This window comes from Sebastes fasciatus, chromosome 4 (genome assembly GCF_043250625.1).
Source record: "Sebastes fasciatus isolate fSebFas1 chromosome 4, fSebFas1.pri, whole genome shotgun sequence".
Lineage (NCBI taxonomy): Eukaryota > Metazoa > Chordata > Actinopteri > Perciformes > Sebastidae > Sebastes > Sebastes fasciatus.
This window is the reverse complement of record NC_133798.1, coordinates 33,869,036-33,896,898: the sequence shown is the minus strand read 5'-3', so window position 1 is coordinate 33,896,898 and position 27,863 is coordinate 33,869,036. Positions and strand designations below refer to the sequence as shown.

The window sequence follows — 27,863 nt, the reverse complement described above, 5'->3', positions numbered from 1 at the left end:
GCTCAATAATTGAATATAAATATGTTGTTTGCGAGCGGCTGAGAGTAGCATGCCTCTGAATAATGCAGCCATTTCATGCTAACAAAGCTGTGGAAATCCTCAAAGCTCTTTCTGAGATAGGGAACAAAGCTCATTGTCAGAGGATAGAGAGGCAACTGGGATTACAATGGGGGCATCCAGTGAAACGACTTGTCAGTCCTAATCTGGGATTAGCAGGCTTTCGCGCCTCCTGGGCGCTCTAAAAGCCACCTGTTTGGACACCCCCTGCAGATGATGTTACACTCTAGAGCGCCTCGTCTGATTGGAATTCTTTTGTTTACATCAAAGTTTTAAATTAGTTTGTGTTTTCATGATGAGGATACAATCATATCAAATATAGTTTACAAATATAACATTAATTTGAATTAGCTAAAATAAAAGTTATGTATTAATTCAGTCCACCATACCCTTACAAAAAAGTACTTCAAGTTTATTTTATGAAGTATACTTAAGTAAAGTTCAAGTATATATTTCCCAATACTTTATGTAGTAAGTATACTAATATCAATGTACTAGTTGTATACTTGTAAGAATACTGCTTTAATACTTATTGGGACTAAATTGAACCACTTTTAAAGTTTAAAAAAAAAAAAACTTGACTTGGACTCGCAAAAATGTCATTTTTAGTTCATGAAAGTACACTTTTTATACTTTAATTTATGGCATTTAGCCAATGATTTACGTATTACATAAAGAGACTTGCTCCTTTTGCTATTTGACATTATGATTTGTGATGAGATTTAAAAAATTAGATAAAATGTGTTGTTCTTCATTCCTCCACGGTGAACGGATAATCCAAGAAATTCAGAAAATTCTTGATGAATTGAAGTAAATTCATATCAAAATATTCTTTTACAAACACTCACACACTATAATAGGTTACTCTATGAAAAAGTAAGCACCACTACAACCCAAGTAAACCTTTCTCTAGGACTGTAAGGCAAGAATACTTAATTACACTTTATATATACAGTATATATATATCGATCAAAAGATTAAGTACAAGTAGGCCTGTAAGCCAAATTTACTCAGACTTTTCTGTATACTTGTCAGTATACTTAAGTATACTTTTGTTAAGTATATCTCTGATGATTACATAAAAAGTCAACTGAAAGTATACTACCTTGTTATAAGTTAAGAAGAAGTATAGTAATAGCACACTTGAGTAAACTTCTTTTCTTTAAGGTTATCTGTCTATCTGCGGTGATTTTTATTCTAAGTAAGAACATGTGCATTGTCTGTCACCAAATAAACAACTGAAACTAATTAACAATTAACATAATTGTCCTTCACTTTTGTGTTCTTAGAGCGATTGCGTCCCTCTGTGCCGTCATGTCCTCTCAGATCAACATTTACTGAATTATAAACGTGTACCGGGAACGGACAACTGAAGTAAATTAACAACATTAAAAACAGTAAACATGGATGTTGAAGATTGTTCTTAGTTGCGGTGAGACCCTTGAGTTCTGTAATGACTTATTGAAGCTCACTGTTTTTTCCTCTGCTGCTAGCCTCAGGGCTAATGCAATCACTCTGAAAAATGTGTGAGGGCAGCTGTCGTATTGCCACGGGCTTCTATCATGACTTTCTACTGTTGATGTCACCCTGAAATAGACTTAACCGCCAATGATACTTTTGAAACTTAACCCTATGGAAAATTAACCCGCTTTGATTGCTTAATCTGCTTAATTGCTTTGACGCAAAAGCATAGTAAACATTTTTGCGTTCCTTTGGGTACGTTATGGAAATATCCAGTTGCGTCAACGTTTTGGAACAAGATTAGATCTTTTTATATACAGAGGGATGGTTTCATGATGTCTTTCATCCTTGGAAAAAGTGCATCCATAGTCTTCATCTATATTCTTAAGATAATAGGATTTCCGCTTGTTTACAGTTTCTGTCAACTATATGGAGAGGATGAAGCACAACAAGGCTTAAAACTTGTGTAACAGGTTTATTAGTGCATCACAGTAGCATCATGATCGAGGTCAAAGGTAATCGGTGTAATAATAAGGAGAGTGGCTTGAAGTGAGAGGACATGTGCGGTTGCTGATAAACAGAGTATTACCTCCTGTAAGTCAGGTGTTTGTCAAACGGTCGGCTGTTTGCGCTTTAAGCTGATATAGATCAGAGGTGAAAAGAGGTGAGGAGAAAGAGAGATGATAGAGGGAAAGATAGCAGAGTGAGTGTCGGTGTAGAGATTTAAAAGATGGAAGACGATGCATAACAATTGATGTTGACTGTTCACAGGCGTCCAGAGATTCTTGACGGAATTAAAGCTACCTTCTCTCAATAAGATATAGGGCTTAAAGCATAAAAAACGACTAATTGATTAAAGGAATCTTTGTAAGGGGAGGTCAGCCCTTGTAAGATGTATGAAATATTTTACTGCATGATAAATTTCCTCCTTTATAGTTCTTTATCCTCAAAGGTTACATTTTAGTTCAGCTATTTTTCAGACCTTTCTTAGGAAACCTTTCTGGCCAAGGTTTGGCAGTGGTCTATACGTAGCGGAGAAATTGCACCATTAAGTGTCATTAGTTATATTTTAACCGATGTAATGTTGAGCCATCACTTTCTGTTGGCTTTGATACCTCTTATCATAGTGATGTAGCGTTAAATTTGTCTTTTAATGCACATTTATTTACAGTTACTTGTGGGGTTCCTCAGGGTTCTAGTGTTGGTCCTCTTCTATTCTTTACTGGTTCTGTTTTATTCCCGTTTTCAACCTGCATACTAACGCTTGGCCAAGTAATTTCCAATTGCAATATTGATGTATATAAGTATATCTGTCCATACATGTATGATGTTAACGGCTGATAAAACCAAAGATAGTCTTTGGGCCTCAAGCAAAACCTGTTAATAAGGCTATATGTAGTCTGATTTAATATATGTGTGTGCCAAAAGAGATAGGGTGGCACCAGATAAAATCTTGCCATGGGCACCAAATTGGTCAGGGTCAGCTCTGTATAATTATTTTTGTTTTATATATATATATATATATATATATATATATATATATACACACAGATGTCTAGTTCTGCTTTAATTGTTTGTTTCTGAACGAAGTCGGCTGTTTTATGGGCATAATTTGTCTGTTTTTATGTTGGCGTAGCTACCTGGACAATGTGGTCTACTTTACGGATCAAGAGACAAAATGTTCACACTGACCAGGTCTTCTAACTACCTCGGGCGGGAGGTAGTAGACAAACAGTCCTTTTGAGCCGCCGAGTGTTGACTTTGGTCTTCAATGGTTTCTTCAATGGTTTACTCTGTATCGTTGCCATGAAGCAGATAAATGCATATGTGTACTGTATTTGTGTTAGCGAGGGGTGTGTTCGCGTGCCAGGAAAAATAACAAGCACAAGCGAGGGTGTTGGTCAATAAGGGCACTTCTGGATTTCTTGGGGTCTGCGGTTTTGGTCCGGGTCCCTGAACACAGAGACCCGGCATAGTAGTGCATGTTTACGCCCGCCGTACAAACGACGCATTCATCTGTTTCTGAGTGTTCCATCATTGGTTTGATTGAGATTTTCCATCAGCGGGATTAATGGAGACATCAAACCCTGTGTTTGCTCCAGGTGTCCAACTGATGAGAGACAAAATCCTTAAATTGCAATGTTTGTTTGTGAGTATTGAAATACTCTGTGGACACTGGATACAGTGAATGTCTCTCCACATTTTCCTCCATGGAACAGAGAGGGAAAATGTTTGACAATTTATATTTGAAGAGATTTATTTCAAAACAAAATAATCTTAAGGACTATTTGTATTCATCTTTTGAAATGTTTTTATATGCCAATGATGAATTTGGTAATTACTAAGTATACTTTCATTTATGCGATTCTGCTACAAATGATTTCCATCAGGTCTTCTGTCCAGTAACGCAATCAATCTCGTTCTTTTGCTTTTCCGATGATTGGTGAATAGATTTTCGACCAGCTTCATCTTTCACATAGCGTTAGAGGCTTTCTGACCTGATATTCTGAACTAGGCTGACAGCACAGCCCGTTCTCATTCCCAGGGCGTCAAATACCAAAGCTTTGTCACGGCCATTGGCGTGTGATACCGCCGCACAAGTCACCCTTTAGCACCCTTTAGCACCAGTAAAATGAAATGCATCTGGCTTTCCATTAACTGCAATGTAAACCCATCCGTGGCAACAGTAAACGCGGTAAGAAAGTGCGCCGGGAGTGACTATGGTGACGTTGTTTAAAGACCGAAAAGACACAGAGATGGGCTCAACAAACAAAAGGCTTTCATGGAGATTGCTGTTCATGTCCTTGGTGTAAAGTTTCACTTTCAGGTTGCAATCAGCTGTTCGTTCGTGTCCCGTGTTCACAACGTTCAGTTTCATTTTCACTTTACACATAGTTTTAAGCCCAACCATGTTGTTTCTTCCTAAACCTAACTATGGTGGTTTTGTTGCCTAAACCTAAAGTGACGCCGAGGGTAGTGACGAAGCGGCAGAGTGTGACAAGTTGGGATGAGAACGTGTTGGACAGCGACATCACCAAACTGATTACCACGGAATATCAATGAGCCGTTAACAAACCGGCTTGTTCCTCGCTCCTCGGCGCCATCTTCCTGTGTGATCTAGTGCAATGTGGCTGTACCACTGACCTACTATGTGGTGTGTTTATACTCTGCAACGCCCAATCAAACAGTGCGGGTGGTGCTGTGATATCATTTTCTTCTGATCTAGGTCAAACAGATGGAAATTGTTATGTAACTTTAATACATTTTTTATGTATTTTGAAAATTTAATTGAGAAATTGTTAATAAAATAACCAAATTGCAATGTTTGTCAGTGGCTAATACAGACTAAACAGAATAATGACTAAAGTTTTTCTCATGAAACTGCAGTATATTTTCACCGTTGTTAATCACTCGGTTCAATACGAGTTAATTCAGTTGTACCGTGCCTGAATGCTGCCTCTGCCCATCCCCTCTGAGCGCCTTGTGGTTGTAAATACTTTCTAACGAGGTAAATACATAGAGCAAGCATGGTCGCACAATGACTTCTGTTTACCTGAGAGTTTAGTTGTGACGGCTGATTGATGTACACGCTGTTTTAACTCAACCAAAGCATCCGCCTTCTGCTCACCTCCCTTCATTGTTTCACTTCAGTCATGAAAAGGTCAGAGAAGACCTGCAGTCACAAGCGATAAGCGCTTTGAAATAGAGCAGCTACTTGTTGGCTCTGCTGGATGTCAACAGAGCCGCCTCTTACAGCGGAATCCATGTTAATGGGTCGGAATTTCAGAAAACAAAACTGCTTTTCTTGCTATTAAGGCTTTGACGAAAATGGGCAGGGTTCAGGGGGTAACTGGCGCTGCTATTGAACGTTTCTATTTTGGGCTAAAAGAGTCGGGACGGGGGGGAATCTCTGGGAGAAAACAGGGCAGCGTGTGTGTGTGTTCACATTCCACATGTCTGACCTATGACAGTGCCCTCTGTGTGCAGCGCTCTGCGATGATCTAATGAGCGTCCAGACAGACCAGAAGATTTAGGAGTCGTTCTCATACAAGGCCAATTCTCTTCTTTTTTTTCATTTATTTATCCAGGGAGAGTAACTGAGCACACATGTTCTTTATAGTAATGACCTGCTGCTCAGTCACACCTGGGAGTTGCCTGGTACGACCGCAGACTTTTACTGATGAACTTCAGGGCTTGAAAGACGTGAGCATTTAGGAGGCAGGGGGGGTCTAATGATAGATGCTATCAAGTTGCATTGTGGGAAGTGTAGGATCTAGCATTTCTTTTTTAATACGACCTATTCAAGAGAGTCTTTCTCTTATGAGTTTCTCAACTTTATGGAAGTGCAACACAAAATTGCTGGAGTATCCCTTTACAGCCAATCAGACTGTTGTCAGGCTATTAAATAGGCGTTATCAGTCGCTATAAGCCCCATAGATGTGGGTCAGTAGGGGCCTACTACACCCACTAGTACGTTTTATCATTTATTCGCATGGTAGATCACCAAAAGAAGGTATAAAAGAACACAACAGATGAGGTTGGGTACGATGGATTGGACACAAAACACAGGGTTTTCACCCAGTAAACCAGAATTTGCATGGGTGAAACCAACAATGTGTAGTTTGGTTTTATTCGTAGTTATTTTAACGCAAAAACACAATGTTTTTCCCTAAACTTAGCTAAGTTTTTGCCAAAACCTAAACAAGTTGTAGTTGTGTTGTTTAAACCTTAAGAAGCCTGTCTGCTTTTGTTCAAAAAGTGACGCTTTATTCAGTTTTACGTCTTAGAACGTGTTGCTTTTAAGTTTCACTTTCACTTTTACAATGTAGTAGGTGTAGTAGACCCCAAATGACCCACATCTATGGTGCTTATAGCGACTGAAAACGCCTGTTTAATGGCTTGATAACAGTCCAATCGGGTGACCTTTAAAGATTAATTTCGATTTATAACAACTTATTTCTGTAGGTTTGACCATCATTTCAGTTTGTTATGAAAGCAAGTGATGAGAGGAACATCAAAACAAAATGAAGACGTGATTTAGCTCTACAGTTTCTGGTTGCTAAAACAGAGGACTGCTCTGTTTTTCTATTTAAACCGTTTCCTTGTGCTTTCCTGCCCCTGTGTTTTCGTGTTGGGACTGTCCAGCAGACAAACAATTCCAAGGAAAGTCCTCAGATTTCTTTCTCTGCTCTCCTTTTTTTGTCTCGCCTTCTCTTTGGTATTTCCCACTTCCTCAGTTCTATCCAGCTGGGACGGCTGGAGATTTTACACCCAATTGGTCGAGTCGAAGGCCTTTGTCGGAGCCCTTCTCTCGCTCTACAAGTGGCAGAAGGGACCTGGGTTGTGAATGGCGCTTTGTGTACTGTTTTTCTAAGAGGGGGCCCACTCTCTCCTGCTCTCATCTGTCACAGGTCCCTCTCCGTCCACGCTCCACAATGCCTGATTGTTTCTGCCAAGTCGCCAGGTTCCAGGCCAGATCTGAACAACGCTTTCCTGCCAAATTCCGACCCCGGTTTTCGTTTTTCTTCCGCTCACAAAGGGATTCTAAGTTACTGTCCACGTTTTAGAAGGAGACCTAGCTATAGCTGTCCACCAGCAACAGTTTGTTTGTTGAATGTGCCTCTGAGCTAAAGGCTGTAAGAATGTCCAAAGGCAACAAAGGAGGGAAGGGAACTTAAACCAAAATGCTCAAAGAGAACAGTAAGTAACATTGCTGAGCAAACCTTCATTCTGATTATTAATTACATAAGTTGTATAGCCTGTAGGCCTGTTATGCAACTGAGATGTTAACCCAACTCGCGGGATGATCTAACCAACCTGACTTCATGCTCATAAAAACAACCCTCTACAATGCATGACGACAAAAAATTAAAACACTTCACTCAACAGTGCGTGCTCTGTTTAGTTTTCGAGCAGGCAATCTCACCAGTATCACTTTCCGAGAAATATTTTAGATAGGAGAACTGCTTTCAGGGGAAAGAGCTGATGTTTTTCTAGATGTCTGACAATATGAAAAGGCTTTTCGGACAGCCTCAAGGCAATGTGTGTGCAAAATTAATTTTCTTTTTCCAGCTATCAGTGTAACATTATCGTCATATTACTGTTTCCTGAGAGTGTTTCCACGTAGCCAAACTCATTCTATTGTTGGTCTCGTTGGGAGAAGGTTGCTCCTTCAGCTATAATCACTCAATTTCTTCCTACGTCCCAGAAGGGAAGGACCTGATATTGACACGCATAAGAGCTGCGGTTGGAGGAAAAGCCCACATCTCCTAAAAATGTTTTTAATTTAGACATTAAGACAAATAAATACTTATGTTTTCATATTTTTTTTAGTGCAGTGTTATCTTATAAAAGGCTGTTTAAACTTCCCATCTGAATAGTTACAGTTTTTCTGCGAAAGCAGTCATGGCTGACATCCCAACACAGTATCTCTGTTTTTCTTCATGTCATGACAGAAGCAGCTGCAGGCTGTTGTCAACACATAAACGGGCTGGATTTGACTTCTTCCTCTATTTCTTCTTCTTATTTCGTTGATTTATTGTTTGATATTGCACAGAACGCTGTAACCCATTATTATTATACCTGATGTTTGGCACTTTATTCTGGCACTGTGTGTGTTGTAGTGAATGGAGTTTCTTAAAGGGGACATATCATGCTCATTTCTAGGTTCATACTTGTACTAGAACATATTTACATGCTTTAATGTTCAGAAAACACGGAAAAAAGCCCAGTCTGCTCTGAAGGTAGTTCTCTAATGAGCCTGCATGTGACATAGGAAGTGGAGTTAAATCTGAATGGCTTGTTGAATCACATGTTTTCTGATCTAGGCAGCCAACAAAAAACCTGACCGGATTGTCTTATTTCACAGTTTGTGGGTTGGTAGGAACTCCAGATACCCAAATGTATGTGCACAGTCTCACTGCAGTTTGTGAAATAGTCATGCAATTTAAAACAAAGACACCAATTTCCCCTTTTTTCGTGACGTTCAGCACGATTTTTAAACAACATTTTTTCTGTGCGTTTTCCTACAAATGTTCATGTGTTCAATTTCAGCTCCAGTCTTTTCAAAATAAAACTACTTAGTTAGGTTTAGGTAAAGATCGACTTGGTTAGTTTTAGGCAACAAAACTACTTAGTTAGGTTTAGGAAAAGGTTGCGGTTTGAGTTTAAATAACACCAGAAGTGGCAAAACTTAAGTACGGAAGTTACGTGACAAATAAATCACCTTTGACTTCTGGTTTCACACGGGACACAAACACCAGTCTCCTGAGCATCTGCCCTGTCCTCCTCCCTATGCGGCGTTCGCTGCTGTTTATACTTCCCGGTTCACAATTACGTGGATTACATATGAATTGATTTTGTGCTGACCATCACGAAAAAAATGTAAAATTTGCGTCAATGTACATGAATCAATACTTTAAATTGTGTGACTATTTCACAAAATGCTGTGCGACAGAGCTGAAATGTACGTGCACAAGCACTGAACTTTTTTTTTTTTTCATGATATGTCCTCTTTAAGTAGTTTTTCATGTCTGTCAACAGTTCTGTTGCCCATCTGATGTTGAAAAAAAGTATAGAAAAAAAAGTCATATTTAACAAGTCATGTTTATTTAACATTTTGTAAATCATATCATCAACCATCAACAATGTTGGTGAACTACAGTAAATGCCCATAATTTTACAACTTTTGAAGGTAGCAAAAAATACATGAACATGCAGAGAAATTATTTTAAAATCATCTGTAATTTGGTTAAACAGTGCAAAAAAAAAGACAGACAATTTTAGCAGAAAATACATGTTTGCTGTATTGAAAACAAATCACCATTCATCCTAAATCTAACAAATCATGTGGCAAACAAACCTACAGTAGCTCCTAAACTCATTCCACAGCAATGAATCAGTAGAGGTTAACATTTGCCGTGTTAGTTAAACAATGGAGTCATCTAAACACTGGTAATGTGAATCTCTGCCTGATGATGAGCTCATGAAGTATACTGTTTTCCTGCCCCGACCAATCACAAAAGGCCTTGTGGCATGCTTACCAACAAAACCCCCGTACTGTTGCGTGATGATACCATATCAGTGGCAGCGAGTTATGGGGCTGGGCATTCCTGGCCATATGAGACACCAGTTCCAAGAAACTAAGTCTTAAGCGCCCCCTATAAACACAGCACCAGCAATATTGTCAGCTAAATATAGGCTCCCCTCCTCGGCCTTCTCCCTCCCCCCGGCTGGTTCCCCCATCGCTCTCTCATCGCTCTCTCATCGCTCCAGTGTGGATTGCAGCAGTTGATCGTGGATTAGTGATTTGCTGTTTGCTGGTTGTCTGGGGTCTTATAATCTCATGTACTCACACCGCTGCGTGAAACAACGGAGGTGTGGAGAAATTTAAACCACCGGCTAACAGCTGTCGCTATTCCAATCAGGCGAATCAGGCGATATGTGGAGCGTGGTACCGGTGGCAAGTTGTAAAAATAACTAAAACTTCACCTAAATGACTGTAACAATTTGTTATCATTCCCAAGACTGGCAGAGGGCTACTAGCTTTTGCAGTCTTAGTGGTGAATTATGAAGCTCTGTTTTACGTGAGCATCAACCTGTCATGGAAATATCTGGCGCTTAAGCTGCTAAATGTTGCACTTTCTTCTCCAGCTAGTCGTTAACTTTGTCTAACTGTCGTTTGGTGCTGGGCAGGTAGCATACAGAGCTGTTGTAGAGCTTCTTAGCTAAAAACAGCTGCCTGCTGTGTCTGAAAATGACACTCATAAGAGTGAACCAAAAGGGATGTTGCTAAAAGATGCTAAAATGTTCCTGAGAGCCGAGAGGAACTTCAGTGATAATTATCTGTGGATTTGTCCTCACAACTTTTCACATACAAGTAGACATTTGATCCATTGTCAGACCCCTCGGTGTCCCTTTTCGGTCGCAGTAAACACGTGCTTAATGTTGTGAATTAAACAAAAACACTTGCTTAAGTTTAGGCCACAAAACCACTTAGTTATGTTTAGGAAAAAACAACATTGGCCTTAAAATTACTACATTTCTTACAGTGAAAATGTGACTGAACATTGTGGTTGAAAGCTTTGTGTTTGTTGGATCCATCCACCTCCCCTCCCGTCCGCCCGGTGTGTCTCTTTCGCTCTTAAACTACATCACCGGCGCTCTCTCCCTGAGCGTTTACTGTTGCTGCAAATGGGTTTACATTGTAGTTAACGGAAAGCCCGGTGCGTCTCATATCGACGCTAAAGGGTGCGTATTGCGGCGGTATCGAATGCAGACGGCCGTGACAAAGCATCGGTATTTGACGCCCTGTGAGTGAGATGATTTAGCTTGCGCTCTCATCTGGACCGACTTACAGTGAGGTAATGCTAGAATAAGCTTCAATTCCCTTATTATCATCTTTGGGAAGAGTGTAGCATGCAAAGGTCAGAATCACAGTAATCCAGAGAGCCTGAAAAGATGATGTTAGAGAGAGAAAACAAAATGTGATATTGAGCATGAATAAGAGAAAAGTCAAATCTGATTTAAGTATTGCAGTTGGTTTGCGAACTACAGCAGAAAGTGATGTAAGTTACGACGGCGTACTATTCATGGTTCTCCAGCATCTTCAGGTCAGAGTTGAGCGAGTCTCGGTTTTCATGCCGCGACACTATCCAGCCCTCCTCTGATTTAACCTGCACAACGGAGTCAGTGGAAGCTGACACAAGTAGTAAAAGATGACATGCACAGAACGTCATGACCCTCAGAATCACTTTACCGTATAGTCAAACCCACATGGGAAGGAGCTCTTTCAGCGTTGCAGATATACATCCAGACCCACGCACGCACGCAATTCCTGCTTTATTCATGTTTTGTTACACATTTTCTCCATCTTTTAATCTCCTTCCTCTCGTTCTATCTCACACTGACACTTGGTGTTATCTTATCAGTCTCCCTGTGTAAATGATGTGTTTTCACCTTTTGCTGCCTCCACACACATGCACTCTATAGCCCGCGCTCTTTCAATTCAGACGTATGACCGAGGGTCAGATTTACGTGTAAGGGCACCCAGGAGGCTGCGTATTTCAGAGATGGACAGCCCGCTGTGATTTACTGAGCGCTAACACTGAAGTGGCAATCTGTTTTACTTCACAGAAGTTGTGTGTGTGTGTGACTGGTGTGCGAAGTGGAGGGAAAAATAATTCTGACGCGCTTTCTGCTGGAAGTTGCATTGTCACTTATCACCTTGTAATTTTGTGTGGGTGTGTTTGTCTCTGTGGAATTGTACAAGTGTGTGTGTGTGTGTATATTATTGCTTACAAAGACAAATTAGCCACGTAAGGACAAGAAGATGTGGAAAAAATGTGGAAAGTGTGCCTGTATTTAGATTTAAAAATAAGAATTTGGGGCTGAGATTAGGCTGCAGGAGAGGAGGGTTAAGGGAATAAATGTGGTCAATGAAAGTCCTCATAAGTATAGAGCAACAAAGGGAAGTCATTACAGTAAATGATGTATTAGCCTAATGACTCTCCCAGCCGGAGGCTTACATTAGAAAAAAAAGAGAGATTTTTTCCACTGAAGCGCAGTAGCACAGCGTCTGCTTTATTTTAACAGCTCTGAGGTGATGAGTGGCCTTGATGCTGCTTAATAGATTAATAGATTATCCCCATGCGCTTAGTGTGTGTGTGTGTGTGTGTGTGTGTGTGTGTGTGTGTGTGTGTGTGTGTGTGTTAGAGGAACATTCAGCATGAATGTATTGCAGTCATTGTACATTTCTCAGAATAAGCGATACAAGCCAAAAATATCATGTGTACTTTAAATTGCTGGTGTGTGAGTGAGCTGTAATTCCATCTTTACTGTCGTATTCATGTGTCTGCATTTTAAATAATGTTATGGCTCTGAATTAACTATTCAAATGCATTGTTCAGACATATCCAATGTTTTTTTTTGTGGCTTCAATATGTAGTCAGCAGTGGACACATTTTTATTTATTTTTATTTGACATGCATAAAGTAGAGCATCCGGCATTTTTTGTTTTGTATGATATTGATTTACATGATCCCGGCTGCAGCGATGGAAACTGTTCAGTGTACATTACCATGGACCACAATTTATTAAGCCTCATATGGATATGATGCTTGTCGATCGATTTTAAGATGAAAAAAAGTCAAAATCCTCTGATTCCAGCTTCTTAAATGTGAATATTTTCTGGTTTCTTTACTCCACTATGACAGTAAACTGAATATCTTTGAGTTCTGGCCAAAACAAGACATTTGAGGACGTCATCTTGGGCTTTGGGAAACACAGATTTTCCCCCATTTTCTGACATTTTATAGACCAAATCGATTAATAAGAAAATAATCAACAGATTAATCGACAATAAAAATAATCGTTAGTTGCAGCCCTAATGCTATGATGATATTTGAAGCATCTGAAATAATTGTAAAGTCCATCCATCTATTCAGTTATTAGAAGTGGCATGAGCACACTGTAGCAATTATTTGTAGGAAATGATCAGAAAATGTTCAATAATACAATAATAATAAATAAAAATGCACCAAAGTACATTACATTTTAGGGTACTTTTCTGAAATGATATCACTAAAAATACAATTAATGACAATATACTGAAACAGTAGAACCAACACGTATTTGATAAATACACCTAAGCAAATTAAGAAGGATACCTAAAATAAATATAGGAAACAATTAATAAGTACTTAAAGGTAAATATGTATGTTTCCTTTAATAATTGCAGAAAGTAAATAACTCTCCAAAATATATGTTCACTGTAAAATGATAGAGGAATGTTATGTATGGAAAAGTGGTTATTTTTCACCCGGGGTGTTTGCAACCTCACCAATGTTCCCAGTAGGTTTTTGTTTACAGTCTCACTGGTGATCAATATCTTTCACTCTATTTTATGAGATCAGCAGCACAAGTTTAGACCATCAGCATGTCAGGGATCACTGGAGCTCTCCTCTCCTCTCCTCTCCTCTCCTCTCCTCTCCTCTCCTCTCCTCTCCTCTCCTCTCCTCTCCTCTCCTCTCGTATTAGTAATGCACCGGTACAAACTGTGCCCGCAAAATTAAAACCACTTCCTCTTCTCCTTCCCAGAATGATGTCTTCCATGCGAGCAACGCCTCCCTTCCACCCACCGTCTGAGGAAGAGGAAGCGATGGGTCAGGACAACGCGACGTGGGCCGGCGACGAGCGAGAGGGCCCGAAGGAGACTCCATCTCCCTCTTCGCACGACCGACCCCACCCGGATGAGCTGCAGCCAATCAGGGAGAAGCTGACGGATGCTGAGTGGGAGAACATGGTGCCTGCTGCGATGGTGAGACGTGAATTACGCGCGGAGCTGAGAAATTGACCATATCTTATCTTGAGATATGTTGCCATAACTCAAATCTATAAAACAAACGTGGTTAGTGTGTGTACACAGTGGACACACTCTCACATGGCTCATAAAACACTCATGAAATACATGCAGGGAGTACAGAGGGTGTGCATATTCTCATGCATAATGATGATTGTGCACAATTGACGTGAAAGCATGCATACACACACACACACACACACACACACACACCAGTGGTCCTCTCTGGTCTGTGTGCTGCAGGCAGTGCTGTAGGCAGCCCAGTGAGGCTTCTCCTCCAGAGAGTTATAGCCCTTGGTTCTTCTCATCTCCACCGTCTGTTTTCATGTATATGTGTGTGTGTGTGTGTGAGAAAGAGTGTGTATGTATGCGTTGAGGTGTTGGTTACTTGGCTTCAGGTTCTGTTGGTCCCTAATGGACGAGGCGTGTTTGACTTCAGCCTCTGAGGAAAGTGGAAAGTTCTGAGAATAAAGTTTCCTTATGTTGTGGCAGAATTCATTTCACATTTCCCAAACAAAAGTCCTATTCATACTTTATTAAAGGAATTTTCATTTTGGATTATCTGATTTTACTAAAACATAATTATTTTCTGTTGTTATCTGGAGATCATAACCATTCTCAGCGCATAATAAGAACTTTAAAGGCAATTAGATATTATAAAAGACTTGACTTTCAGTTCAAAGTGGCCTTGAGGCAAAAAAAAATCCTGAATACTTGAAGCTTGTTAAGTTGTCACATAGTGTCTACACTTGTGAATGTGACTATTCTCCCCATGGGTAACCACAGGAGTCTGATAAGAACCAATAATAAAGAAGTGCTTTCAGAAGTTGCTTTTTTTTTTGTATATATCTAATGTGTTCCGAATTAGAAGAAGAAAAGGAGAAAATGTTGATTTTGTCTGCTGTTGAAAGAATGAAAAATGTTGGCTCCAAAAAAGTTAGCAAGAGGATAAACACCACACAAAATATCATCAAATGAATAACAATAATATGGAATATGGACAAGCTGAGGCAACCAAGTCTCACTCCCAACTCGTCAAATACCGCCGTATGGTCAGTGTACCTCGGCATCGGAAACTAACGCACAGAGTCATCCGTTAGTGGGCGGGCAGGGCGGGCAGGAAGAATGGTGGACGGGTCAAACAAACACAGAACTTTCAACCAGGAAACCAGCGTTTGTGTCCCCTGTGAAAAGAAAAAGTAACGTCATCTTATTTTGTCACGTCAGTCGTCGGTATAGTCAGTCCTGTGAGTCACGTGAGTTGCTAGTCGGTGAAGTCAAAGTCAACCACGACTGTTTCCTAACCCTAATGGTACGTGTCCACAGGGGCGTTTTTTATCGCAAGGGGACGCGACGCTTCCCAACATTGGACGCTTGGTGTGCTGTCCCTAGAAACAAGGCACTCGGCTCCTGATTGGACGAACGCTTTCCCGCCGTTGGCTGCTGCTCCCAGCTTTCAAACCGGAACCAGTATGGAGGCTCGTTTGGAAACTTTCTTCTCTTATTTCACGTAAATAGTTCACTGAAATGTGTTTCTGAAAACATTTGAGGCGAGAAATAATCCATGCAGTTGATGAATCTGTCTTTATTTTGGATCGACAACGTTTATTTTAAAAGATCCTCGGGAGTTTCTAGGGGCGGCGAGTCGCGTCGGACGCCCGTGATTTACATAAAGTAGACGAGCCCTCAACTTTATGCAAATGAGGAGCGGGCGTTGTGACGCCTAGTCTCTCGAATCGCGATGCCAAGCTACCAGAATGCATTGCGCGGCTGCTTACATAGACAATGAATGGGGAGCGTGGAAATGACGCAGCCTGTGGACACGTACCATAACTTAGTGGTTGCCTGGAAGGACACTATGCATGTAATGAGCATATATTGACACGCACTCCATGGTCTGTCCAAAAGTAACTCAAAAAGAGTTGCCCTGCGTCGGCCTCCGATGCCGAGGGGTACCGACCAAGCGGCGGTATTTGACGACTTGGGAGTCAGAATGTGTTGGCTGAGGATCGAAAACATCTATCCTGCTTCTCTTCTTCTTGCCCCCAGCCTCCAACAGGGAGGGACAATTTATTTGTGGAACAAGTAGGATAATAAGTGAAGGACAATTTATTTATTTTTTATAGCTTTCTCCTAAAAGTGTCTTGCATTACAAAAGTCCTCAATGTTAAGAAAGTTTTATACACAACATCTTCAATTGTGTGTAACACACTTTTGAAAAGCTTTTGTAGGTTCATGAATTGACCCAAGCTTTTGATCCGTTTCGTCAAATATTTTATTTTTCACATTTGAGAATAATACCGTTGTATCTCAGGTGAATGCCTTGCTCAAGGACAAGTTTCAGTCGTCGTCAGTCATGGACATGCATTGTCTGCTGCAGAGGCTGAACGTGTGACCTTTTGGTTTTTAATATGATCTGATCATCAGGCCTTCCTGCCTCCACCACTCTGCTTGTATAAGTCCTTGGCAGCATTATGAACGGACCTGAAAAAACACACCTGAACGATCCACGAGTGACACACTATCTCCTAATCCTTATTACAGAGGCATCTTCCGCTTAAAGACAAAGTGCACAACAGGGCCTCCGGGAGCCATTTCAAGGGCGTCTTAAGATCCCGCTGTTAGTTAAAGCCACTTGTCTTTGAAACATAAGCCTGCTAAAGTTCTCGGAGATCCCCCCACTCTGTAAGGGGAGGAGAAAGCGTCCAAGAATAGCCCCGGTGTTAGAACACCTGTGCTAAAGTGTCTGTTGTGTGGGACAATGTGGTCGTCTTGAAGGGCTTATCTTCTCGGTAAATATAGACTCCTTGTGCCTCTCACTTAACTCATAACCCAGCAGAGCAAAACAGCAGAGGGACAGGAACACTCTGGTCATGTAGCAGGAAATAGAAAGGCCCATCAATTTAGTTAGTTAGTAAGTTAGCACTACCTCAGACAACGGTCTGTAAATGTAGAGCCAGAGCCGAGTTGGTGATAACTATGCCAACATGAAGGTTTTTTGTTGATTTGTGGAACTTTGTGCCCGTTTAAACTTTGGTAGACTGTGATTCCATAATTATCCCAGGATCATATGACAACAAATACAATATCAGTTCTAATTACAGCTGTGTAATGTTTTGAGTTTAAGAATGACAGAAGTCCAGGCTGTCAGAAATTAAGAAAAACAAAATTTACAGAACTTAAGATGAATCTACAAATCAGTGTTTTCATTTTCACTAATTTCAGGGGTCTGAAAGTGAAGCAAATGCTGAAGTGCCTTAAACTTGCATTCTCTCTAACAGCCAGCAGGGGGCGACTCCTCTGGTTGCAAAAAGAAGTCTGATTGTATAGAAGTCTATGAGAAAATGAGCCTATTTCTCACTTGATTTATTACCTCAGTAAACATTGTAAACATGAGTTTATGGTCTCAATCGCTAGTTTCAAGTCTTCTTCAATACAGCATGATGTCCATTTAGTAAATTATGGTCCCATTTAGAGTCAAATAGACCATAAAGCAGGGGATGCTTTAGGGCGGGGCTACCTTGTGATTGACAGGTCGCTACCACGTTGTTGTCCGGTCTGGGTGTTGTCTGTTTTTTCGGTCTTAGAACTTTAACCCTTTCACAATGTGTTTTCAGTTCATGAAAGTTAATTGTAACATTTTAGTTGCTTAAAAATGTCTTATTCAGCGTTCGGTTGTACTGAGCTTCACCCTCTCGTGTCACTTCTGGTTGCAAAAAAACCAAGTTGGTGACAACCATAAACCCAGGGTGGCGACGGGCAAAATGTACGCCCACTTCTTATAAACAGTCTATGGTTTGCTGAGATTCACAATATTTGTGGTCACTTCTTTGTGATGGACCTTTTATACCTTTATTAGAGGGTTGACAGCAGAGAGATGACAGGAAACGCGGACCGAGATTGGTAATAACTTACAACAAAGGGGCCCCCCCCAACCTTCAATTGCAACATACAATGTACACACTGTTAACAGTACAATAATAGAGTAGACCAGACTAACTTAAAGGAATGTAATGGGGTGACATTGCATGGCTCCCAATGACGGATAGATCCGGTACATGAAATTCTTTCAGTAGCAAAATGCAATCCAAAAATGTACCTTTCCCCGTGTCACGCCAGCCAGCCCATGCCAGGTAAAGCACTGCTAAGCAAGCATTCCAAATAATAATGTAAGCATATACAGTGGGAGCTGAGCTGTGGGATGTATTTTTCTAAACCAAACATAAGTCAATGAATCAAACCTGCATCAGTGCCGATATATTCCACAAGTTGTAACCTTGGTTCTCTTGTTTGCTGTCTCTTCCCAGGACAATGAAAGCAGTAAAGGCTGCTCAGTCTACTCCTACCGGACTAACTCTACCTCTCCACCCAAGCCAGAGGAGTGTTCCAGGGACCGCGGGGAGCCAATGATCGGCCTCGCCTTTGGGACGCCGGAGCGCCGCAAAGGAAGCCTGGCAGACGTGGTGGACACACTGAAACAGAAGAAACTCGTGGAGCTGACCAAGACAGAACAAGACGGTAGGCCAAAGTCTTCAGCTTAATGCGTGTGCACGTGCATTCGTATTGTTTTAACTGTAATGGCTCCAAGGAAAGTGGACTTAACATTCACACATTTATAACAGCTCAGACCTGGACGCTGCAAAGCACGGCCACTCTTCCACTTAGGAACTGAAGTATTTGTTGTTATGTGAACATCTTGTAACTCCAAAGTATTAACTCAACAAGATCTAAGAAAAACAGGCTTTTGTTTTGGTTGAATTTCAGTGCATTTTTGTCATTCTCTAAACGGCTTGGCGAGAATACATTTTATCATGGTAGCTCATATGGAGGAAAAAAGAAGAAGATATAAACCCATATAATCTTCAAACTTATTTTGAAAAGACTATATGCATGTAACAAGCGGAAATTGACACGTGTTGCTGGACATTCATAGGAAAACGAACGAAAAATGAGGAATAACTTTTCCTAAGATATCATATGAACCGTTGGGTGAGGATGTTTAAATAGGACATACAAGGTTCTCACTGGATAGCAGTAGTTTGAGGCTAAATGCTTTATTCAAGGGTGACTTGATGCTGAATAAAAGAGTTATGTTACTGTGATCATTCATGTTAGCCATTTGGATCGCCCTTACTGGAACAGGATATACCTTTAATTCAAACGCCCATTTCTGCATATTCACTTTTACATTTTAAGCAGAGTAAATTACTGTTTAATAGTTCAATAAAAGAGCAACCAACCAGTAGTCGTGTGCTTTTCAGAATGATCGATTCTTCAGTTTTTTGTAATTGCTGGACAAAGATCTTTTTGTCCTGTTGTACGGCTAAAATAACTAGCGCAGCAGTTTGAAAATACACACCTAAGTGTTACAGCTGAAATCTATTATTGAGCTGATGTTGGAACTACAACAAAGATGGCACCAGGACAGTGCTTGTAATATCATCTCATGTTGTTGTGTGATTCATTGATACATCCTCAACCTACCAACATCTTTGATTGAAGTGATACATTTACACTCGAAAGTAACATAGGATGACGAATATGTTGTGATATTGAGGTAGTTCACTCTCTCTTATTTATGTTTACGTAATTTTGCATACAATAGCTCTGGTTTGAACTGACTTTATTTGCATCATCAGCCAGAAAGCTAAAGCATTCTGACTGAATAAGAAATAATGGTATTAATTGTAACTGCTTGTCACATTGTTGGTTTTCAACAGTGACAGTGTTGCTGTGGATATAAAGGGACTGATGGGCTTTTTAAAACAGTGTCAGATCACAGCTTAATCCCTCACATTTGATAGGCAGGAAGCTGTTGTCGCTGATTTACCCTTCACTCACACATAAAGCGAGAGCGGCCTTACCTGTACTTTGTTTTCCCTTTCTGAACACATCCTCTCCAGAGGATCTTTGAACATCTAAAATTACAACTGACGGATCCTTTTGCTCGTTAGATCACAATATCAATCAGTGAAAACACAGGTTTCCCTTTCTCCTCTGATCTGCACCACTAACACAGGAAAGCGCTGCAGTCTCCCAGCATGCCTCAACTCGCCCCTTCTCACCCCACAGCAAGCCAGATCTAACACCCCTCTTTACTGTTATATGTGCACATAGTAATCATGATGATATCAGAGGAGTGCTTTATCTCTCTCATTTAAAGGTTTTACTTTGTTAAGTGGGCCAGAATGGGACAGCCGCAGGCGGAATACACAGTGTCTTTAGTTGAAAGACCGGTAGCGTTGCCTCTTATCTACTGTACGGAAACGGGTTTGAAAGGAGAAACTTGTGTGTGTGTGTGTGTGTTCAAAAGTGTTGTGACATCTTCCTGTCAAATCAAAGGGGACATGAGTGGAAGGAAATGCTGAGGGACAACTTAAAGTGTGTGTCTTCTTCTCATTTTGTTTTCCATCACATGTAGGCTATGGGTTTCCCATCAAACTACTAACCGGACTTAACCCTTCTAAGCTTCTGAATCTGCTTCTTTTCAATCTTACGGCCGGTTACCGCACACAAATGTTCCTGTCTGCTGCAGTTTGTTCCAAAATAATCCATCACAGTTAACATGAACAAAAACGTAATTTATTTTTCTGAAGGTTTTTCATTTTTTTTTTGTTATTTAATTGCAAATGTTTTCAGGTCTCTTATTGAATATTTTATGCTTTTTAATTGGATGAGCAAAACCAATGCACACTGTACATGTCGTATTCTAAACAAAAATGGTCGACAACATGTTTCCTATTCTCAATATCCTTTGTGATCATGTGATTCTTGGCTTATTTTAGAGTACGTGTTATGTGTTTGTTATTAACACAGTATTCATTAAAACATTGTAATCAGAATTGGAAGTGGTTTTGGTCATAAATAGCACACAAAGAGACTATTTATTAAATATTCACTGTGTGGCAAAAATTAAGGATGAGCATGAAGTTCAGTTGGAGGTTCCATTATTGATGATTAAGGGTACAGCTTTGAGGTCACAAAAAAACTAAAATATAACTGTAAACACTATAATAAAACATACAAATAATTTGAAAAAACACTTTCTATGACACCCATGTCTATAATGCATTATAAACATACTTATTATGCGTTATCCTATCTGCTTATACTTATTAAAAAAAAAAGCATTATGAACACATAATGCTTTATAACAATAATCACAAGACATTATAAAGCATTTTATAATGACTTATATGGTCAAGTATCATAATACTTCAGAATTTCTGGTCACTGATTTTTTTCTTTTCATAGTATATTATAATTCCCATAGTTGTAATACATTTTATTTTATTTTTTTATAATGCATTATAAATTATAAATTACTCTAAGTGGTCATTATTTGCTTTAAGTAAAGTGAAAAAAATATGAAATCTATGCAAGAACAACATACAAACAATGACCAGAGTAACTTATAATCACATTATAATGCATGATTAAAAGATTATAATGTATTACAACTCTGGAAATTATAATACACACAAAAAGTCACTTATTAAGTATTATGATAATAAAATTAGTATTGTGTTATGATTATTGTTATAAAGCATTATTAAGATTTATGAGTGCTTATACTATACTGTGCTATAGTAGTAGTAGTGCTATAAGCAGATAACGCATTATAAGTACATCACGGGCATCATAGAAAGTGTTACCAAAAAATGCATTCACTTTTCATTGGAGTCTTTGCCGTCTAGTGTCTGAACAGAAACGCTCTAGTTATGCTTAAAGACAAACAGGTCAGTAGTGGATTTCACATCAGCGGCACGACGGTTCTGTTGTAAATACATACTGAAAATATTTCATCCATTGATGCCCCCAAAATGACTCAGATTCCCGGCACATGTTTCCTCTTCTTTGGGGAAAAAAAAAACACAGCTTGCTATTGACTTTGTTTCTTCCTTTGCTAATTAGCGGAGCTGCTGTCCCCGAGGACTAGTGGCATTGATTGCAAACACTTAGCAAAGACAAAAACAAACGAGATTAACATGTGCAATATAACCAGGCACACTGAATCATACAGCGTTGGCATGAATGATAACTCTGGGCCTTGTAAACCTTCATGTGAATTGCCCGTGGTCCTTGAAGATGCATTGTAAAAATGTCTTTCATGCTCTGCTGTGGTAATGCGTTTCATTTTGAGCCTATTGTAACCCTTACATACGCAGATTGACAGCTTTTTTTTTTTTTTCCTCTAATGAGTTTAGTTGAAATGAGAGGAGGTGATCAATAGATGGCTGCTTCATTAAGTGAGTTCTCCTTCAGTGGCAAACGGTTACAGTCAAAACTGTTGAGCGATAAAGCGTCGCACACCCTTTTTTTTCCTATTCCTCATTTGTTAATTTTGTTGAAATAATGCTTCTTTGCTTCATTACAACTTTCTCTCCTTCACTTTATGACGACGGGATCGCTGTTTCCTTTGAACCTTTGAAATCACTTTCGGCACATTTTTTGGCATCCCTCTTCAACGGGCAACCTTGCTGATTTAAAGCTTTTGTCGTGTGTCACTGGTAAAGCGTTCCAAATTCATAAGCTGTCAGATTGTTTTTTGGTTTTGTTAAAGGAATGTAATGCAGACAGGAGTGCAAGGCCAACCTGGTAAATAGGCTTGTATATGGATTCCTGGTGTGGCACAGATGACAGATCACTTTGTGTTTCAAACGTTGCACGGCAGGAAGCTCCACAGGTTTATCTTGCGTTTGTTCCAAGTCTCTTTTTTTTCTCCTCTCTTCACTTAAAACATGATTTTGTTCAGAAATCCTCTTACCAGATTTGATCATCCGCACTCAAATGGCGAGCACATTAAAGCCCGAACAATGCCGTCCCTTGCCTCGTACTCCACCTCCCGCTGAAAGGAGTTCAGTGAGTTGAGCTCTCCCAGGTTGGATTGGCTGTATGATCAAATGGAACAGAGCCTATTAGCCACTGAGCGCTCACTTAGCCTAACATGGCTGACCCCTCCGTGCACTGTAGCCCTGAGCTAAAGTGTGGATGATGTCGTTGTTAGCCTTCGCGCTGCGCTCACCCCCTGTCGGCACGCTGTTAGCTGTCCGCTACTCAGAGGTGCCCTAAGTGCCTGTGACAGTTCTAATGAATAGACATGGCCTCGCTCTGCAATGTGGGATTTTTTTTTTTTTCACCCAACTGCCGCCTCAGCTCTTAAAAGCTTTATCAAGAAGACTTTAAGATTGTGTCAGCTAGCTGTATTACCACACAGCTGGTTGCTGCAAATGCGTCCTTTCTGCCCGGACTTTCACAACGTACGAGCCAAGAGGGCGAAGGTCCGACATTTTCTTGACAATTTTGCATTTATGTTGAGTCGCGCCTGCATTGTGTGAAGGTTTAGGTACAAAGACTCGCTGCGCACAAAAGGCTTTTTCTATACTGTTAAAGCACTTAGTATTTATTAAACTGGTAGGCTGGTTACTGAATAAAATGTACAAAGCCAGTATGAGGGAACATCAGAAGGAAAAATGTGGGCACGAGATATGCTGTGGAATGGAAACGCTCCTCCATCCTCTGTCATTTTGTAGCTAAAATAAGAGACAGAGAGGATGGGAAATAAAAGCCTGTAATATACAGAGGAATAACCCAAACAATAACCCGTCTCTTAACACTGATGGGTGCCTCTTTAGCAATAATTAATCTGAATTCACCTTGTCTCCTTGAGCCCCTCAATACCAAAAAGGGAAAAATCATTCGTATGCGGACGTATTTATCTGAATGCCAAACCGTTCTGGGATGCTGCCCGACGGACATTAAACCCAGTGAAGTGTGCAATCAAGCTCCCCCAGTTTTGATGACTGAATTATCATTATCTGTATTGTTGTGCCTCCCGGGGGCCGACCCTCTGTTTGCGGTGGCCTGGCATGGGCACGGTGCCCTCGTGCCAACTTAGTCAGCCATCTAATGTGCCCAGAGCAGCTCTGGCGCCTGGCAAACACTTAACATCACTCTAATCCCTGCTTACGCCCGAGCCCGTATGAATTACTGTACAATTCGTGTGTTTAATTTGCAAATGAGATCGGGCTCAATTACTGCTGCACTGTACTGCTGCAGAGGGGATATAAAATCGACACCTGTGTGACTAATTTATGAATTCAACTAAAATACTTAAACGGAGTTAAAGGGGACATATCCTGCTCATTTTAAGGGTTCATACTTGTATTTTGGGTTTCTACTAGAACATGTTTACATGCTTTAATGTTCAAAAAACATATTATTTTTCTCATACTGTCTGTCTGAATATACCTGTATTCACCCTCTGTCTGAAACACTCCGTTTTAGCGCCTGTCTCTTTAAGAGCTACCTCCCGTTAAAGCCAAGTCTGCTCTTGTCTGATTGGTCAGCGTTTTCCGGTGTTCCACATCTGCTCTGTCGCTGTCACTGTATGTGTCAACTAGTTTAGAGTTTAGCGTCACTTCTACTGATGAATGTACAGTTGTGACATCACAACCTTACGAAGTCCTGACAGCTCGTTTAATGGCACCGTTTCTGTGTGCATTTCTCCGTGGATTGAGCGTTTCGACAGTATTTATATAGCACCTACACCTGCTTTAAAATTAAAAAAGACACAGAAACTCACTTTCTACAATATGGGACCACTAAGTCTGCAGGAGATATCTTCTCCTGAGTGCTACGGATGATATAAGAACAACACAACTGAAAGACTGACTGAGGCTTCAAGTCAATCAGTGTACAACTCATAGATTTGACGGGACATTGCTCCCTCATGTTTTTTCATGATCACTACGGTGTTGACAGGCAGTCAGAGACTATTTGACAGTCACCCATCAGTCTGAAGAGGCATTCCTCTCAGAGATTTGTACACAATATATTTTAAAAAAATGAATTGAATTCATTGCATTAAAACCACAGCTCCATATATATATTTTTTTATACCTCTTATAGATCACAAAGCATACAGTTGTTAAAAGAAAACAGAAGATTTAGTTGGTACCTCAAGGCACACACTAGGTGTTCATAAAACCCCCGACCAATGATACTGTTTCCTATTTGTGAACACCACCAACTGTCCCTCCCGTCATATGGAAATAGGAAACACCACAACCTCCAGTCCGGCATCAGTGGCAACGCGATGTGACGGTGCTTTTCTGTGATTCAACAAACCCGGCTTTCTTTTTGCAAGTCATCATGACTCTCTTCTTGAATTGATTATTTATTTTATTGCGGAAAACTGACTGAAACTCAAAATTAGGTGCAAAACCTTAAGCCATTTTCCATTTTAAAAGGTCCTGAAAACAAGTTTTCTCAATCAGCCTCTTATGATGAGAAATGGGGTCACATAAAAAGCCACCAATCAGAGCTCAGCAATATTTTAATCAAAATCTGATGACACACACACACACACACACACACACACACACACACACTGTCCTAATGACACATGAGATGAGATTTTTAAGTGTTAAACGCTTTAAGATTGTAGTTTTTTTTCAAAATTTTAAATGCTATTGTTACTAATTAGTCATAAATATTTAAAGTTATCGAGATAAAAAAGTTAAAACCTTGAAGTTTACTTTCAAAACCATTGCAAGTTAAAGCTGGAATGTGGGACTTTTACATATAAATGACGGTCCGTTGCATTCAAGCTCTTGCCAAACGAGTTCACACAATGCTTGAGCCTTTATTTCGCAATATACCGGAGTTGTGGTGTCTGTCTGTGGTGACTTTCCCGCGCTGGCACACCGGTGATGTGTTTTACGTCAACCAGTCGGAGCTAAAGGGGGCAGGAAGTGGGGAGAGACCATAGCGACGGAGCAGCAGCAGCTAAGAGTGTGGCGGAAAATCCTAAGAAACGTCCAAGAAAAGTTTCCTCTGCGTTCAGAGGAGGGATTAAAGTGAATAAAAAAGAAAGCGATCGACGAGCTCACCTGCAGGGGACAAAAGTCCCTCAATATACCGTAAAGGGAAACACATTTGACTGCCTGTATCCTCCACAACCAACACTGTCTTGTGACCTCTTGCAGCTTCTTGTGCAGCAGCTGTTTTATGAGCCTTTTCCCTTGTACCATGTGTTTAAGCCTGTGTTGTCCAGTTGCGAGGAGTCTGCACTGTGTCTTGAGTGGAGGCCAGGCCAGAGCTAGGCACCCAACCACCCATATAATGGCTTCCCCAGCTGGAGGAGGAGGTCAGAGCGAGGCCAAGCCTTCCTCTAACCCTGCTCCTCCGTGACAATAGAGACATTCTGCCAGGCTTCTTACGCTTTGTTCTCTCTCGCATGCTGAAAGCCTGTTTCAACATCTCTGCTGTTACCGCCACTCAAACTGTGGAAAGTATGTCCTCTTCTAGAGGGGGTCTGGTTAGCTGGCGGGTTGGGAGTGATGTGTAATCATGTGCAACCTCGACTAGTGTGCCTCTGTGTATTCAGCTTCAACACCTGTGCTGCAAATGCTCAGTGACACCTCACCTGAAATAAAACATTACCTGTGAGATTCCTTTTGTTACAGGGGAGCAAATTAATCTTTCCTCCAGTTAACAGCTTAGTGACTAGCCCCGGCCTGTCAGTAACTCTGTTTGAAGGTTAAATCATCTGTAGGCTTGTTTAACTAAGCTGCACACGAAGCTATTGAGCATGACCAAAACTCAGAACTTCTGTGGAGCCTGACCCGTTTGTGTGTGATTGTGTGTGCGAGGGGCTTATGGATTCATACACTCAGGTGGAAGTAGTCGTGATGACAGCTTAACAGGCGAGTGGGCTCGGCCCCGAGAGTTAAGCTTATTGGCTAATTAACAAGGTCTTGGCTCTGGCGCTATGTTTGCCTTCCTCTATGGGATTGGCAGCTTGAGACTGTGATTGTGTGCAGGTATGAACTTTGTCTCTCTCTGTGTGTGTGGATTAGCATTTGGGACACTAGTGTATAAAACACTGTCCCAATTTGCCATATTAGGAGCAACAGGGCAGCACTGTTTTTGTTCCAAACATAAACTTAATTTTAAAATCTTGAGATTTTAAAGAGGACCTTTGATGCTTTTGTGCTTTTCCCTTTTCCTTTAGTATGCTATATAGTTTTTTTTGTGCATGTAAAAGTCCCGCCTTTTCTTCTGTAACGTGGTGATGTCACCAAGTAACAGAAGAAAAGGCAGGACTTCTCTTCTGTAACATGGTGATGTCACCAAGTAACAGAAGAAAAGGCAGGACTTCTCTTCTGTAACATGGTGATGTCACCAAGTAACAGAAGAAAAGGCAGGACTTTTCTTCCGTAGCGTGGTGATGTCACCAAGTAACACATTTGCATAATACCTGCTTCGCTCTAGCCCACAAATAAAGCTAGTTAGAGCGGAGCTGGAGCAGAGTCTGAAGAGTTTGGTTCTGTTGACCAATCACAACGGTGGGCCAGCTGACCAATCAGAGCAGACTGGGCTTTTCAGACAGACTGTGAAAAGAAGTGCTGAAGCACAGCCTGCACGAGAAAAGTAGAGTGTTCAATTAAAGCATGTAAACATGTTCTAGTAGAAACCCAAAATACAAGTATACACCTGGAAATAAGGATAATAGGTCCTCTTTAATCTGCTTTAATAAATGCCTGTGTTTGGTGGTCAGTGCTGCTCTCCTCGGCTCTGCCAACAGGCCGACTCCCCCTGGACTCCTTGTGGTTGGTTTCAATCTCTTCCTCTGTAATTGATAGGGATCTCTTTACTAATGATCAGCCACAGCCTGTGGCTCTTAACTACAAATACAGTCAGTGGGATATTATGCCTGGTTGCCCTCTCCTGCTCAGCTTGGCTGCAGGCCAGCCAGCATATGGTACGGGCGCATGCAATGTGGTTTGCCGGAACAGTTTTGAATGTCGTCCAAAAGAATCAGATTAAATAGTGATTTTATCAAGTCCTCCTTTTTTTTTTTTTTTACTAGGGTTTCAGTTAAATGCCAAATTGTTCACCTGATAATTTAGCATCTGGCGAAGGCCGACGTGATATAACTAGAATGAAAAAACTGCCTGTGCCAGAGCCAAGACAGATCATG

General features: G+C 40.7%; 1 protein-coding gene across 4 annotated transcripts in view; it reads left to right on the top strand.

The window, feature by feature from the left end:
* The window catches only part of LOC141766709 (transcription factor SOX-6-like), a 129,652-nt gene that overhangs the window by 33,637 nt on the left and 68,152 nt on the right, over nt 1-27,863 (top strand). For all 4 annotated transcript variants that reach the window (XM_074633779.1, XM_074633780.1, XM_074633782.1 and 1 more), the window contains 2 exons: nt 13,615-13,834; nt 18,184-18,394. In XM_074633779.1, coding sequence (XP_074489880.1) covers nt 13,616-13,834; nt 18,184-18,394 — 430 coding nt within the window. In that variant the 5' untranslated portion in view covers nt 13,615. The remainder of the gene's footprint in view (nt 1-13,614; nt 13,835-18,183; nt 18,395-27,863) is intronic.